Source organism: Labrus mixtus, chromosome 1 (assembly GCF_963584025.1).
Source record: "Labrus mixtus chromosome 1, fLabMix1.1, whole genome shotgun sequence".
In the NCBI taxonomy this organism is placed as follows: domain Eukaryota; kingdom Metazoa; phylum Chordata; class Actinopteri; order Labriformes; family Labridae; genus Labrus; species Labrus mixtus.
The window spans coordinates 6,892,929-6,908,729 of record NC_083612.1 but is presented as its reverse complement, the minus strand read 5'-3'; the positions used below and the strand labels follow the sequence as shown (position 1 = coordinate 6,908,729).

Here is a 15,801-nt window from a genome sequence, read left to right as displayed (position 1 = left end):
GACGCCACCACAGTGTCATAAAAAGTCCGTAGCAGAGTCCTGCACACTCCAAAGGACCTCAGTCGTCTCAGCAGGTGAAGTCGACATTGGCCCTAGTGAGAACAAACAGCTTGAAGTCTGATCAGACACTCAGGTGCTGACAGGAAGTGACCACAGGTGCTGACAGGAAGTGAAATTAGCTGTTCAGCAAAGGTAAATCAAAACACATTCATAAAGGATGTCTTTGAAGAGATAATGAAAACTTCAAAATATACACCAGAAATAGAAATAAATAAAAATCTCTATAATAATATACTTAACAAACATCAACACAGGAGTGTTTTTGTTGCATGATGTAAGTATTTTAAGTTCCTCCTGCAGGTTTACTTGCAGTACCGTGTGTGTCCAGAAGATGGAGGCAGCAGCGTGGTTTGTGACGGGGGGGCAGCGCTCCTGTGTCTTTAAGGCCGGACCTCACGGCTCTCACTCGGCTTGTTTTTGGTGCCACGCTGCGGCGCCTGCTCAGTGCGCCTCCTTCGGATCCAGGACCAGGGTCTGCTCCGTGTCGTACGTCTGCTGCACGCTCTGTGTGTGTGTGTGAGTGTGTGTGTGAGTGTGTATGTGTGTGTGTATATATGTGTGTGTGTGTGTGAGAGAGAGAGAGTGTATGCGCGCGCTGTCTGACGGTAACCTATGGATTGACGGAGGGAGGCTTTTGTTGTCATCCCGGTGGTTTGTTCTGCTGGAGCTGCACTTTCACCGGAGAATGCCCAGAGGAACCGGAGCTGGGTTACTGCACGGATAGCGCAGAAATACCCCCGAGAAACACGGTAATCACACTCCCTGTTTGTTCTCCTTTTGGTGCTGCTTTTGTTTATTATTCTCGTTAGAATAAAAACAGGATCTCGCGTGAGGCTGCAGCTCGGAGCGTCGCAGGCTGCGCGTCCCGACGGGAGGCTGAGCTGAGGGGGTTTGTTTACCATCAGACAAAAAAAAAAGACGATTTGAGCTGTCATTGGGGTCAGGGTCTCAGTGTGAGGGGTCTGAAACAGCATCCCCTCAGTCGGAACAGTTATTCTCTGCATGAGCCCACAGAGACAACAGCAGCTCTCAGGCCTGCTGCTGCTGCTGCTGCTGCAAAGAAAACACACTGAAGTTGCTCCAACAGTATTTCTGACGTCTAAAAATACATTTACAGCAGCAGTCCTGAGCCAAGAAAACACAAAGCTGCTGGTGCTGCTCGGATATTTGCAAAAAAAATAAGCTCACGTTTGGCTGGAAAAATGTTCCTAAATGTTCTTAAAACACCTCAAATAATTAAAGAATCTAACATTTCTATATGCTACATGATCATTACCATGACCCTTGCGCTTTTGTTTAGTGTGCATTTCACTTATTCAGTGGGATTATTTCATTGCATAACACAAATAGACCTCTGTCTGAGCATAAATCGAACTGAGAAATCATCGTCTTGTATGCAGGGGTCGTGTCACTCACTTCGTAAGGGGAAACAAATCAAAGCGTTTCTAAGGCTAACGTTAGCTACAGCTAGCAGGCAGCTGCTAGTTATCAGGAAATCTGTTTTCCTGCTTACTAACGAGAGAGAGAGTGCGGGACGACGGTCAGCAAAGGGCCGACGTTGGATTAGACCCTACGGCCGCTGCAACGAGGACTATAGCCTCTGTAAACGGGGCGCATGACATAATTGAGGGAGAGAGGGGAAATGGTTAAAGTCCATTACACTGAATCACAGACTGCTAATGGCTAGTTGTCGAGACATTGTGGTGCCGAATATGGAGGAGAATGGGGATGAAGAAGTACAGAGTAGGCTACTCTAAGTGCTGTGTTACTAAGGCTAACGTTAGCTACAGCTAGCAGGCAGCTGCTAGTTAGCATCTGTTTTTCTTTCTTTGTAGTATCAGTGCTTTTACCCTCACCCCTGAAGGGTTTGGATGATTTTCACATTTTAGATACACAAAGCAGTGACTATGGAGTTGATATTTTATTGTTTTTTTGTTTGTTTGTTGTTTGTTCTTCAGGCCAGATAACTAATGTGCATTTCAGTTATATCTCTATATAACATCACTTTTATTAACTCCTGCTCGAGACAATCTAGCCCCACAAGAGTTACATCAATCAAACAACCTTGGTGCTGCTGCTTCTAGCTGGGACAAAAAAGTGTAGACAAATGAGAACAACGGGTTTAATCATAGCAAATAGAAGTATACTAGGTAGCAGACGCTAAATTTAATGTCCCCTTATTAAGACTCAGCACCGCGCGGTGGAATCAGGGCGTAAAAGAAGAGTCCTCTGAGTACCTTTACAAAGTCATACCAAAGCTTAATCGACATAAAAAGGTCCAGTGTTTCCCCTAGGTTTACAGCGTTGGGGGGGTGGGGACAAGCCGACACGACGACTTGAAGGAGTCTTGGTGTTCATGTATTACTTTTAATGACAGCTGTCCTTTTCTATTGGAAAGGTATCCTTAAACGACTTCTTTCCCTGATTTCCGACTCTATCCACTATCCTATCCCTACAATAAAGGCACAAAAATCCCCCCCCCCCCCCAATATAATGGTAGGGGAAACACTGAGGTCTATTTCTGTGTTATTATCATTCTGCTTCCCTTTAAAAGCAGCATTGAACCAAAAAATGTCATCGGTTGGATTCTGAGCCTGAACTACATCAGCAGAAAGTCCAGCTCCCACTTGTCCCCTATGCGATGTGGTCTGCTTCATGTATTTCTGACTCCACTCGAGGTTCAGTGATGTTTAGCTTCAGGCGTCCTCAGGACACCCTCTCCGTCAGTCAGGTACAGTCCAGTCTCCCTGCTCTCTCCCAGTTTGGGCCTCCACCCTTCTTACTGGGACTGCAGCCAGAGCCGCTCTGTGATTTAGAGCGCTGACCACATGCAGCCATATGCTCCAGATGACAGCTCATATTTCTGTAACCTCTCTGCTTGAGCGTCTGCAGGGCCGCAGCCGACCTCAAACGCTGAGATTTTTTAAAACTTTTTTACAGTTTCTCTTGAAGTAATGATGCATCAAATCTCAGATGACAGGTTTGAAGTTGAATGTAGCGTCTCAAAGATCAGTGTAAACATCTGAGACATCTGGAGCCACGTGTGGGAGGTCTTCAGTGACACAGAGGTGCTCATGTTTATAGAAGGAACATTTTTACAACTGAGGCTGGCTGCACACTTGATGATTTTCAAATCTTACGGTGTGAGACCACAGACACGAGGAGAGTTTTATCTTTTTAACATCATAATCCTCCAACCTCTTTCCACTCCCGATCACACAAAAGGACGTTTCTGCAAGCTGCGGCCAAAGTTGTCCTTTGCTCGAGCTGCATTGTTGTGTTAGCATGCTAATGTTAGCGCTCTTTAGTTAGCTCGTAGCTTCACGTTGCATGTAAACTGACACAGAATGAGCGTGATCTAAAAACTCTTACTAACATCCAAATAATCAGTGAGTATGTTCTTCAACTTCTCTCTAGTCCTTGACTAAAAGAGCTTTTATACACAAGGGGAGGAGCCGACCGTCCATGTAAACACGGCTCTGACAACAACACAGCCAGCGGGACTCGAGCTTCTCCCTCATTGTAGACAGTCATGACTCAGAGACACATTTACACAGGATAGACTGGATCTCTGATATATTTATGTGGAACATGTCGCCCATTCTTTTAAAATGTTGGTACCCTAAATGAAAATGTTCACGTCATCAGGAGCAGACTGAACGGCGGTGTTGAATCCACCACCGTCCTCGTTTTCCTTTAACTGTGTCACTGGCCGTCTGTACCACTCTCGACCTCCATCCTCCACCTTACTGAATTATTCAAACTGGTTAACCCACATTCAGACTCACAGTCTGGGCCGCAGTTCCTCTTCACTCAGTGAGCCGTCCCAGATGAGAGGTTATAACAGTGAGAGGAACGTGTGAAACCTTTGCTTATGTTTTTCCAGGCTAAAGAGTTTTCACATTTACACAAAACTCAAAAAGACAGGAGTAGTGACTTTATGGGTGAGCTATAAGAGTGAACACAAATGGGCGACTGTATCACCTTGAAGGGGGTGGAAAGGGGAAAGCTTTCTGGCGTTTGTCGGCTCTTTGATTTACTAACTGGACCAAGTTTCCAAACCAGCCAGTGTGTGGTTTTCTGATCACACTGTAGGGGGGGTCGTGATGTTTGATTTAATGGCCGTTCAGAAGACGCTTCTTAGCTTTAATAAATAAAGTTCATTGAGTGTGAAGCGAAGCCACAGCTGCAAGCGCCAGATGCTTTTTTATGGAGCTAAAACACCAACAAAGGCAGCATGTCTGTCTTTATGGGACCACACTGCTGTACGTTCATGCTTTTGGTGACAGACAGGAAATGAGAAGTAAAACGATAACTTGTGTTTGATGCTCAGAGCTCATAGAGTCCCTCTTTGTTCCCTCTTTGGGAACAAACAGACTTTCATTGCATAATCCCGCTTTGGATTGGAGATATTCCTAATCCTGACGGTTTGTGTGTCGTGTTGCGTGTCCAGATTACCACCCGGGTGCTCTCTGGTGTAGATCCGTACTGAGAATTAAGATGAAGCAGGATAAATACCCTCGCTCGCAGCTTTGTTTGGGGAGGATTTAGCAGCAACCCTGCAGCTCGTGCTTTAAATTTGAGCGATGTTTTAACAGACAAAAAAGTGGCTCAGATGGATGAAATTACATCACCACATGTACTGCCATGTATGACCCGTGTTTTACACAAGTTCCTGCTTTTAGCTGGTAGAAATCTGTAAATTGTGGGATTTGTTTGGTCATCTGTGGAACAACAAGGCGAGTCACTGGAGGTCATAACTCAGAGCTAACTCGTCTGTTTTCCAGTCACAGAAACTTTGTGAAGCAGATTTCATGTAGGAGCTCAGTGGGTGGTGTTAGGTACAGTCATATGAACTGTGGGCGGGTAATTGTTCCCATCAGGCTGCACAAGACTTGGATTGTCACAACACCCAATTTATAAACACTTATATGATTCTAGTAGAGCCCGACCATTTGATCATGTCTATAAACCCCTCTATTTCAGCCCTGCTCAGAACAGGCTGTTTCTGTGTCTGTACCTTTAAATATGTAAATGACTGTGTCTGACCACACCCCCTCTCTGGAAGGGCTTGGGTGTCTCGGGCTTTCTCGCTCCATGTCCTATTGTTTACAGTGAGAAGGCAGACTCAGAGGGCAGAACAAACACCTAGCTGTGGGAGTGTCACCCACCTGGGGGAGGGGTTACTGCCCTTTGTGATGTCATGAAGGGAAAATCTCCAAACGGCCTGTTTGAGCGCACATTTTCTGAAAAGTGGAGCAGGCAGAAGACGGATAGAGGATGGATTTTCTCATCATTGGGGGGTTTGTAGACGGACTAGAGACACATGTTAGTGTTAGAACAACATGGTGAATGTGTGACCTTTAAACTTTATATCTTATACATACCTGAGTAAACATATCTTTGGTGCACTTTAAGCAAAGCGATGAAACTCATCAAACTGTTGAAGACGTGTTTTTATCTGTGATGAAATCAAAAGTCGCCCTCATCCATCAGCTGTGATGTCTTTTTCTGACTCATCATCTTCTGTTGTTGTTGTTGTCATCCAGCTGATTTTGTCTTGATTCCTTTCTTCTTCTGCAGATATTGACATGAAGAAAGACATAGAGACTCTTATAGCAGAGGAACGCGCTGATATCATCTTGAAGTATGCCATGGTGAGTTAGTCTTCAATTTAGCACACATCACATCCTCGATTATATTCATACCAGAACACTGTTTCACACATGTTCGTCTAAGACACACTCGTAACACTTCTTTAAGGTCCTACAGGCTGAGGATGATTTGAGGTATCAGTGCAGAAAGTGTGTCTACATGTTCTCCTGTGTTGTGTGTGTGTGTTCAGCGTGTAGGATGAAGAGTTCACACATGGTCGATTTTGTGGAGAAAGAATCCAACAGACACTCTGAGGAGGTGTGAATACAAATGTTGCTGTGCAGTGTTTTTATTGCATGTGTGGAGTACAGTACACTCTGAGTGTGTGTGTGTGTGTGTGTGTGGGTGTGTGTGTGTGCTGCCAAAGTGCATTAATAACAACATGTTGTGTAATAATACTTTTTCATGCCTGTGGTTTGAGCTGATGGAGAATGATTACCAGCTATGTTAAAAAGACTGAAACTAACATTTAAACCAGGCGTGTAAATGTTCCAGTAACAACGTGTAGCTGCATGACGTATGTACGACTGTTTGTTTGTGGTTTCAGTGGTTTTGTCCACTCGCCCATTGGTTGCCAGCCTTGGATCCGGGCCCCTCTAGGGACGCTGACAAAGATCTCAGAGAGGCTGGGAGACTTTTTAGGGCTTTCAACAACCGTCTTGAAAAATCATGCAGTTCCTCAAGTGTCCACTAGAGGCTGGCTGCAGAAGCACAGGAAGTCACATACACACCCATTCTAAAAAGCCTGTTTTTACAGCAGAGATTAACATGTTTACAGCCTGGTTCAAAAAAACAAATAGGTCTGATTAGCTCATGTCTTGATCGACACACACTGTACGGGGGGGGGTGAATGTTTTGATGACTCATCAGTTTTGATTTGATGACGGATAAGAGTTATTCACAATAAGGCGTGTAGCTGACCTGATTGACAGATGGGCGCGGTGTAACGGTTTGTCAGGAGGCTTAAAACCCGCCTCAGCTCCAGCTCTCAGCCTGTCGCTAGGTTGACTGAAAGTTAGGGTGAGACAGCATTTCCAGCACGGAGACCACCATCGATGGGACTCCATCGCCCCCTGCAGGAACAGACAGGTGACGTCCACTCAGACTTCAAACGTTCATATTTACAGTCTGTGGTGTTGACAGACGATGAGGTGGGGTTATTACTCCGAGTGACCCCGAAATACATACAAATAGATTAGACATTTTAAATTTTTTTTTGGATTGAAATCATTGTCATGTAAACGAGGCATTTTCATTAAAAAAACAAGATTTGTGCGATGGCCTCCTAACGCTTCTCTTTACTCAGAACGAGAAGCGTCTGATGAACGTGCGTCTGCAAAGTTGAACGAGGGGGGGAATGGAGACAAGTTGTGTTCAGAGGCTGAATTCAGCTCAGTAGCTCGGGGCAGAGAGGAGGGAGTAGATGTGAGGGGTGAGGGGGGTGTTGCTCTGTGTAGCCATAGCAACAGCTGTGACACGCTGTGCAACGATTTGACTTGACACTGACCTCCGGGGCCTGGCGTCAGTCCCGGTCATCGTGTCGTCTGTGTCGGGACGCTGCTGGTTTCCGGCCACATGTGCAGAGACGAGCAGCAGGCCGGGAACAAAGCTCAGCTGTTCATCCCTGAGCGCTGACATCCCGCCTCAGATACAAACTCAGTTATGTGTTTCATGCAGGTTTTCTCTTGCCAGACTCGTCCAGCCCTCGGGCTTTTCACTCTGTGTATCACTCCGCCTAAACCAGGAGTTCTGAATACAGTCATTTCTAAATTCCACCAGATACATGTTCGGTCCGTCTCAGCCCCGGCAATTATTATTTCTTTGACATTGAAAGTCTGTGTCTGAGTGAAAGCTGAAGACGGTTCATTGTAGTTGAATTATTATTTCATGTCAGAACATGACAAACGCTACATGAAGAGGAACATTTCAGCATCATGCTGAGGGTCCACTGAGGGTAACACTCGTTTGTGACGTTTGGTCATCATCTAACGTGTCATATTGTTTCATCAACAAAACGTCATAATACTTACCTACAGTAGAAACTCAAAAATCGGATGTGCTGCACTTTACTTCTTAGCGCACGAACGCTCAATGCAAGAGCTCCAGAGCGCACAGCCAGCGCTTCTCTGCCTGGAAAAAAACGCTAGGTGGACCTGGGGCCTAAGTCTTTTTCAACACGGGGCCTACAGTATTTTTATCTTTTTTAGATTCATATCAGAAGCTGAATCTTCCAGAAGATAAAACCTGAGCTCACAGATTTGTCTTGTTCTCATTGGCCGACATCCAATCCCAGAGAAATCTGAGTCTGATCCTCGTCTTCGTGGTTAAACCCGTTAAAAATATGTTCAGTTTCAGATTCTGATGCTTTCAAATCTTTAATTTAGTGATTAATACTCTGGATTCAGAAGTATGCTGTCAGCAGAGACATATTTAAACTTGAAACTTTCTGATCTCCTCTCTCCCTCTCTCTCTCTCTGTCTCTCTCTCTCTCTCTCTCTCTCTCTGTCTCTCTCTCTCTATATATATATATATATCTCTCCCTCTCTCTCTCTCTCTATATCTATCTCTCTCTCTCTCTCCCTCTCTCTATCTCTCTCTCTCTCTCTCTCTCTCTCCCTCTCTCTATAGCTCTCTCTCTCTCTCACTCTGTCTCTCTCTCTCTCTTTCTCTATATATATCTCTCTCCCTCTCTCTCTATATATCTCTCTCTCTCTCGCTCTCTCTCTATATCTCTCTCCCTCTCTCTCTATATATCTCTCTCTCTCTCTCTCTCCCTCTCTCTATATCTCTCTGTCTCTCTCTCTCTCGCTCTCTCTCTATATATCTCTCTCCGTCTGTCTCTCTGTCTCTCTCCCTCTCTCTCTATATCTCTCTCTCTCTCTCTCCGTCTATCTGTCTCTCTCTCTCTCCCTCTCTCTATATCTCTCTCTCTCTCTCTCTCTCGCTCTCTCTCTCTATATATCTCTCTCTCTCTCGCTCTCTCTCCATCTGTCTCTCTCTCTTGCTCTCTCTCTCTCTCTCTCTTGCTCTCTCTCACTCTCTCTCTCCCTCTCTCTCTCTATATATATATATCTCTCTCTCACTCTCTCTCTATATATCTCTCTCTCACTCTCTCTCTCTCTCTCTCTCTGTCTCTGTCTCTCTCTTGCTCTCTCTCTCTCTGTCTCTCTCTCCGTCTGTCTCTCTCGCTGTGTCTCTCTCTCTCCTGCTCTCTCTCACTCTCTCTCTCGCTCCCTCTCTCTCTCTCTCTCTCTCACACTCTCTCTCTATATATCTCTCTCTCACTCTCTCTCCCTCTCTCTCTCTCTATATATATATCTCTCTCTCACTCTCTCTCTATATATCTCTCTCTCTGTCTCTCTCTCTCCCCCTCTCTCTCTCTCTCTTGCTCTCTCTCTATATATCTCTCTCTCTCCCTCTCTCTCTGTCTCTCTCTGTCTCCCTCTCCCTCTCTCCCTCTCTCTCTCTCTCTCTCCCTCTCTCTCCCTCAGTCAGGAAGTATTTTTAGCCCTCTCACTTTCATGACGCTGACATCACTTCAGCGCCTCGGGGGCTCAGAGTGCAGACTCAACCCCGAAGAAGCCGTTCAGTTTCTGTGAGCACACGCTGACCCTCTCTCTCCTCTGAGTGAGAGCAGCCGGCCGATTGGCTGCCTTCCAGACACGCAGCCAACCACAGAGCGGCGTGTTGTTTTTCAGAGCGGAGTGAGAAGCCTCTCCGGTTTGGTTGTCGGAGGATTAGCTCCCTCTCTGTTATGTCAACACTGGGACCACATCGAAGCCTAAATGGATTTTTTCCCGTGATAAAAAATATAATTCCAGATTCTGAACGTGCATTTGTGTCGGACAGTTTTCATGATACAGTTTGACTTACTGAAGATTCAAACTGCTGCTGCTGTATTTAAAGGTCCAATCAGTTAAATGATAAAGTGACCTTACTATATGATCAGACATTAAGGAAACATGCTATGTTGAAGTGCTGGCTTCTCTGACAACAATGCAGCAGCCAGTATGTCCTCCTTCTAACTTTAGATTCTGGTCCTGAATGCTCTGGATTTGTTTGGACCAGAGAAGGTAGGCGGTTTTAAGGCACCCCCACACGGCCGTTTTGGACACCCCTCGGTTTGCCAGATATGAGAGCAGTTATCAGGTCAACAGGTGTTGCAGCGATGGAAGCGGGCAAGAGAAGTGGTTCAGATAGAAGTGATTGTACCCGACCTAAAAAGCCTCTGCATGTTTCTAATAAGCTCCACGAGCAGAAACGTGCTCAAACTAGGATCAATATTGGAGATGCTTTTGAAAAAATGGCATTATAGGAGAGATGTCAGAGTGAGGGGGCTGCTACACGGTGAGCAAGCCAGAGCTGTTGGGGGGTTTGGTGCCTTGCCTAGGACTTCTATTTTTGTTGCTTGTTGGTTTCTGAAAGAGGTTGCATTGTCGTTTTATTTGTACTCGTCGTGTATCAAAGTTTAAAATTCTGGTACCATGACAACCCTTTCAGCAAGCAGATACACCGGTAATAACTCACATGTTCACACAGACTCAGACACTGATCGTTCCCTTAAAGGAGCAGTATGTAACTCTATAACATAGTGTTTAAAATGGGTACTGCAGTCCAAATTCAAAACATTGTACATTAAAGACGCATTAAACAAAACACTCGTCTTCTTTCCATCGTTGGTCGATGACCCTTCGTTTGCAAAGCAGTGCAACCTGGATTGCATCGTCTTCCCAGGACTTCACACAGCGGTTGAACTAAGGGCCACAGGAACCTTTTAGGGCGCACTCACACGAGGCAAAGTTGTCCCGTACCGTGCTCAAGCATAATTATCCCCCCTCCCCCATTCCCCCGCTGGCCTGCACTCACACTGCTCCAGGACTAACCGGGCCTGAGCATGGTTACCTTAAGGTCGTATAATAGGCATGACTTTACTTGGTCATGAAGCGTCCTTAGTTAACCAGACAGGCGGATCGGAGCACTCACACGAGTCAAACAAACTGGACTTTAGGGGTGAAGCGTGCTGAGGTACGGTACAGATTTCCTTGTGTGAGTGCGCCCTAAGTTCCTTAAAGAGAAAATCTTTAGTTTAGGGGACTGTTGGTGGAAAAGGGGCTTCAGTTAATTTGTGTGTTTTCTTGTGTGTGTTTGTGTGTGTGCAGGGCAGGCAGGGCGGGGTGGAGGTCGACCCCTGGGAGGATGCCGACTTCAGTATCTACAAAGTCATCGACCGCTTCGGCTTCATGCTGTAAGTCCAGTCTTTGATTTTCTCATCGCACACATGTGACGGCAGCTTTTTAACCTGATGGTTTGCTTCTTTTATTTATTTATTTATTTTTTACAGCGAGGAGGAGCTGCCGGCGCCGACAGCACACGAGGAAAAGGTAAAAAAAGAAAAAAAGAAAAGGAACACAAAGGACTCAGACGTAGCAGGCCGTCGTGTGTTTGTGTTCTGACCCGCTCTCGTGTGTTCACAGAGGAAGCAGCTGGAGATAGAGAGAGCGGAGAAGTGGCTGAAGATGGTGAAGAAGTGGGATAAATACAGGAGCAGTGACAGAGTGAGTAACGGCCGACGCACCCCTGACCTCAACCAAAAAAACACGCTGTACTATTTAAATTTCAAATGACATCACGGCTGAAGAGTTCAGTTCTCAACTGCTTTCTCGAGGACACTGCGAGGTCACACAGGGAATCACCACGACCGTCAGCGTGGAGTCCAGAAACGTTTTCCTCTCTGAAACAGTGAATTCCTGCTCGCTCGCTCATACAGGAAAAACTCTGGACCGGAGCTCAAAGTAATCCCTGAAACATGAGTCAGAACAGAAGTGAAAACATCTGAGCAGCTAAACGTACGAACATGTGATCTTAGTTCTGCACTTAAAGTGTTTTAAAACGATATCTTTTGTCGTGCTAAATCGATGCACATCAGCTGAGTGTAGTGTGAAAAAGTCGGATGTGGTGTCAGACCCACAGAGAACTTTTACATTGGCAGCTTTTGAGCCCGTTTTAGCTCCTAGATTTAGTTTTTAGGTCAGACTCTTTTTCAGCTAAACAGCTGCCTGGAGAGATTCTGTTGAATCCACGTCACAGTAACCTGGAAGCAGCTTCAGAGGAAGATATTTGTTTCATATCTGCTCATATTGAGAGCACCTTTAATCCCAGTCATGACCATTAACCTTCAAACTAAATGGGGCTCAATGCATCTTTTATTTTCCCTGTAGCTAATGGTTGTTATCTTGTGCTATTTATTTGTGTTATCTGAGTTTATAAAAGAAGCATTTCCAAGTTCCTGCTGCTTCTAGAAGTTTAATAAAAGACCTCCAACAGTACAGAAAACGCTGACTTTACGCGGAGCAGGTTTTGGAGCCACGTCTGACGGACACTATGAGGAAACCTGTGAGGCTGCATGTTCACTGTTAATGTCCAAAACCGTTTGGTTCCTGTGAATGTGGTCGTGGGCGATCTGTAGGCGGTCAAACTTTCCGGTGACTCATGCAGCTTTCTAAAAACCCCTCTGGCTCTTCTATTCACCCCGTGTTTATGTCTTCTTCTGCTCTCAGATGGTCAAACGGGTTTATAAGGGCATTCCCCTGCAGCTCCGAGGCCGGGCCTGGGCGCTGATGCTGGACGTGGAGGCGGCCAAGAAAGACAACGAGGGCAAATACGAGGTGTGGGAGAGTAATGCGAGTCAGCCTGCAGTGTTTAATCTTTGATCCCTCAGTGAATCTTCATCTCAGCGCTTCAGGAGATTCTGATCCAGTTGAAGGGTTAACTTTCTGAGGGGTGATCAGAAACATCTGATTTAAAGGAACAATGAGAAGATTTTTGAAGCACTTTTCATCGTCCTGAAGTCGACGGAGAAGAGAGAGGTTACGAATATAAGAGCTGTCAAACACTTAAACAGATTTATCACCGAACTCCGAAAGTTAATCACGATGAATCGCACTTTTCATCGCCTTGTAAAATTCCATTATTTTACGTTTCAAACAGTTTGTGTTCTGCTTTTATTTTGAACTTTTGTAATATTTTAAGCTAGGGTTACTTTGAGTCCTGTTTGGATACAAATCTGCTTTTATTTTGAAATAAAGTACGGACCTCGTGGTAGATCAAAGGTTACGACATTACCCCAAACTAGTGTTGTAGTGCTTGAGATCAGTCTTGAGTCATCTCAAGACTGAAGACCATTTTTTGAAGGTCTCGGAATCTGAGGTGTTTTGACTCGTTCTTGTCTCGGACTGGGCGGACTCCAGATTTTAAATCAAGATTTTTATTCCTCGGTTACGGCTGAAACCTTCCCGGAGTTACGGTCTAAGTGAGAGACACGCCCCCCTGCACACAAGATGATGATTTTTAATTGATATTTATGGTCTTGCTCCTGACTTGGTCTCGATCCCTACATGTCCGGAGCACTCTGGTCTCGGTTAGCGTGGTCTAGTGTGATGTCATGAGGTGGATATTACTTTGTTAGAGTGAAATGAGACATTCAAAGATGCAGCAGTATCCTTCTGTTACTTCACTGAGACACTGAGGACCGCTATCTACTGTATCTCACAAATAAGCACAACAGCTAATTAGTAGGTTAGCTTTGTTGCCGTTACCTTACAGCTGTTTTAGCTAACGTGTCTAAAGGTAAATGTCCCAAGCGTGTGATGTCACTTGTTTTGAAAAGCGCTGTATGAATGATGTTATTTTTATCATTATAGATGAAAACGACCATGCTGTTTAATATGAAGCCTGTTTTAGTGTCAGGAGTTTTCCTCTGTGATATTTAACCCACTTCACCGAGTCTGTTAACGGGCCGACCCGTCCTCGCTCACTCTTTGCTCTCACACTCAGAGAATGAAGGAGCAGGCCCGACTGTACTCGTCTGAGATCAAACAGATCGACCTCGACATCAACAGGACTTTTCGAAACCACATCATGTTCATGGATCGCTTCGGAGTCAAGTGAGTCTCTCTCTCTCTCTCTCTCTCTCTCTCTCTCTCTCTCTCCGTGTTTACAGTCACATTCTCCGTCTGTGTTTGATTTAAATCAGGGGGAGAAGTTCAAACCGACTTTCCTGAACACATTTTTTTTGAACCTCCTCCTTAAAGAAAGAGTCAGATGTTTTCTCCTTCAAAATAAAATACAGACTTCTCCTAAAGTGAAGCTGCTCCATCGTCCCTTCTGGGCCTCCGTACATGTGTGGTGGTGTCTGTGTCTGTAGAGACTCTGTCCTCTGACTGGATTTTACTGTTCTGGTTGATTTGGGACGTTTCTGTTTCCTCCAGCCAATGACAGCGCAGCAGGTGAGTTTAGGAGTGGAGGCAATTCAGCGGTGAATATGACGGATGTGGACGTAAATAAAATCACAGTGGGGTGAAACACCAAGCGGATAAAGCTTGTTCTAAAACAAGGGTGAACCTTGTGTTGTCTTCTACCCGTGGACGTGGAGTTGGTCTACTTCCTGTTGGACAGGCAGGTGACAAACACCGGCGGTTAGCTTGTGCTAGCTTGCGTTAGCTTGCAGTGTAGCTTGCAGTAAACGTACACACTGCGTCCTGCAGGGGGCGATGAGCATAGGAGGAGGGGCCATGTTTGAATGTTGTGTTTGCAAACATTTCTGCTGACTCCACCTTAAATAATAAAAATAAATATGTCATCGCCCAGGGTTATGAGATGACATATTTAGATGTACGTGCACTATTGTTAATGCATTGAAAGCTTCCAGATTTCAGAAGATTCTTTCGGTTCCACAGCAACAAAAACAGAAGTCCGAGGCCCTCGATGTGGGGTCTTTTCTTGTTTTTAATTACCCCAAAGTTGCAGGCAAACTCCAGCACGCTGTCTGAAGTGCACAAAGACTTTGCCAACATGCAACTTAGATGGTTCTCTGAACGAATCGTCCAATATTCGACTATTTGGAGTCACTATTACAGTACGTTACTTCACCCGCTGGTGGCCTTACCTTCAACGTTGTGGATCCTCAAGATAGTTGCTGTATCGTTTTTATGAAACCTCTTAATGATCGAACTCCTTTATCGTGTCGTTTGAAAGAAAAAGCTGGAAGTGAGTGAGTTTCTTCTCTGAACGGCTCAAACTTTGCATAAAAAGTGTCCCCGTGTGAATATGGTCTCGATGGAGTCCTGAACCTGTTCCTTCATGTGTTTTTGTTTCCTTCTCGTCCTCTCTGCAGGCAGCAGTCCCTCTTCCACGTCCTCTCTGCATACTCCGTCTACAACACAGTGAGTGGCTGTTTCTCCTTCATCACATGAAGCACTAAACTTTAACCTGATAGAAATCCACCGTCTTCTTTCCCCTGAGCGGAGCAGCGACCCGATGTGTTTCTTTTTCCACTACGGGCTCATTCTGTGTTTCTACAGTTCAGAATGTTTCTTTTATATTTGTCCAAAGGAAACAGTGAAAGCCTGCTGATATGGGGCGCCTCGAGACGTAAAGGCCTGGTCTGCTTTCAAAGGACTTACTCATCACGGCACTCGTTAAATCTGCAGCTGCTGGAAACAAACTAAAATTCAAGGATTTCATCCACGTGATGGAGTTTTAACTGGGACAACATGTCGGGGATGTTTTGGGTTCCTCTCAGAGAAATATACTGAAAAATAAGAAGTTATAGCATAATGAAATATAGCGCTTTCACACTTGCCGAAAACTGTCTGTGACGTCCAGCCAATAAGATAGCGTTGTGGGCGGGACAATAGATGAGACGGAGTGATGAGTGAAAGCAGACCCAGAGGGAGAGACGCACTTTTAAAAATCATTAATTTTATCTGCAATCGTCAAACCAAAACGCAGATTTAAGAAACGCCATTTAGCGTCGTAGACGTCTTCTTCGCTTCAGGTTTATGGTGTGCTTCAATTTAGGTGTTTACAAAATTGCATGCAAACTTTCTAACTTGGAGCAGAGAGACACCTGTAGCTGTTTTTTTTGATTGAGAGCCCCCTGGTGGTGGTTTAAGGAATTACATTTAACTTCTCCTTAAAACGTGTTTTATTACCACAAAAACAAAATCTGTCACATACACAGGTTTTCCAGGGTAACACTGCTACGTTACCTCTCCTCTTGTGGACGGAGAAGGCTTTTCCCACATT

At 45.1% G+C, this 15,801-nt stretch overlaps 2 protein-coding genes across 13 annotated transcripts in view; one reads left to right on the top strand and one right to left on the bottom strand.

Moving 5' to 3' along the window:
• Positions 1-15,801, bottom strand: part of LOC132980801 (serine/threonine-protein kinase BRSK2-like) — a 575,981-nt gene that overhangs the window by 412,312 nt on the left and 147,868 nt on the right. The gene's annotated exons all lie outside the window — the stretch shown is intronic.
• LOC132981805 (USP6 N-terminal-like protein) overlaps positions 437-15,801 on the top strand; it is a 22,658-nt gene continuing 7,293 nt past the window's right edge. For both annotated transcript variants that reach the window (XM_061048001.1, XM_061047920.1), the window contains exons 1-8: positions 437-809; positions 5,644-5,717; positions 10,875-10,960; positions 11,057-11,096; positions 11,190-11,270; positions 12,273-12,380; positions 13,549-13,658; positions 14,888-14,936. In XM_061048001.1, coding sequence (XP_060903984.1) covers positions 5,652-5,717; positions 10,875-10,960; positions 11,057-11,096; positions 11,190-11,270; positions 12,273-12,380; positions 13,549-13,658; positions 14,888-14,936 — 540 coding nt within the window. In that variant the 5' untranslated portion in view covers positions 437-809; positions 5,644-5,651. The remainder of the gene's footprint in view (positions 810-5,643; positions 5,718-10,874; positions 10,961-11,056; positions 11,097-11,189; positions 11,271-12,272; positions 12,381-13,548; positions 13,659-14,887; positions 14,937-15,801) is intronic.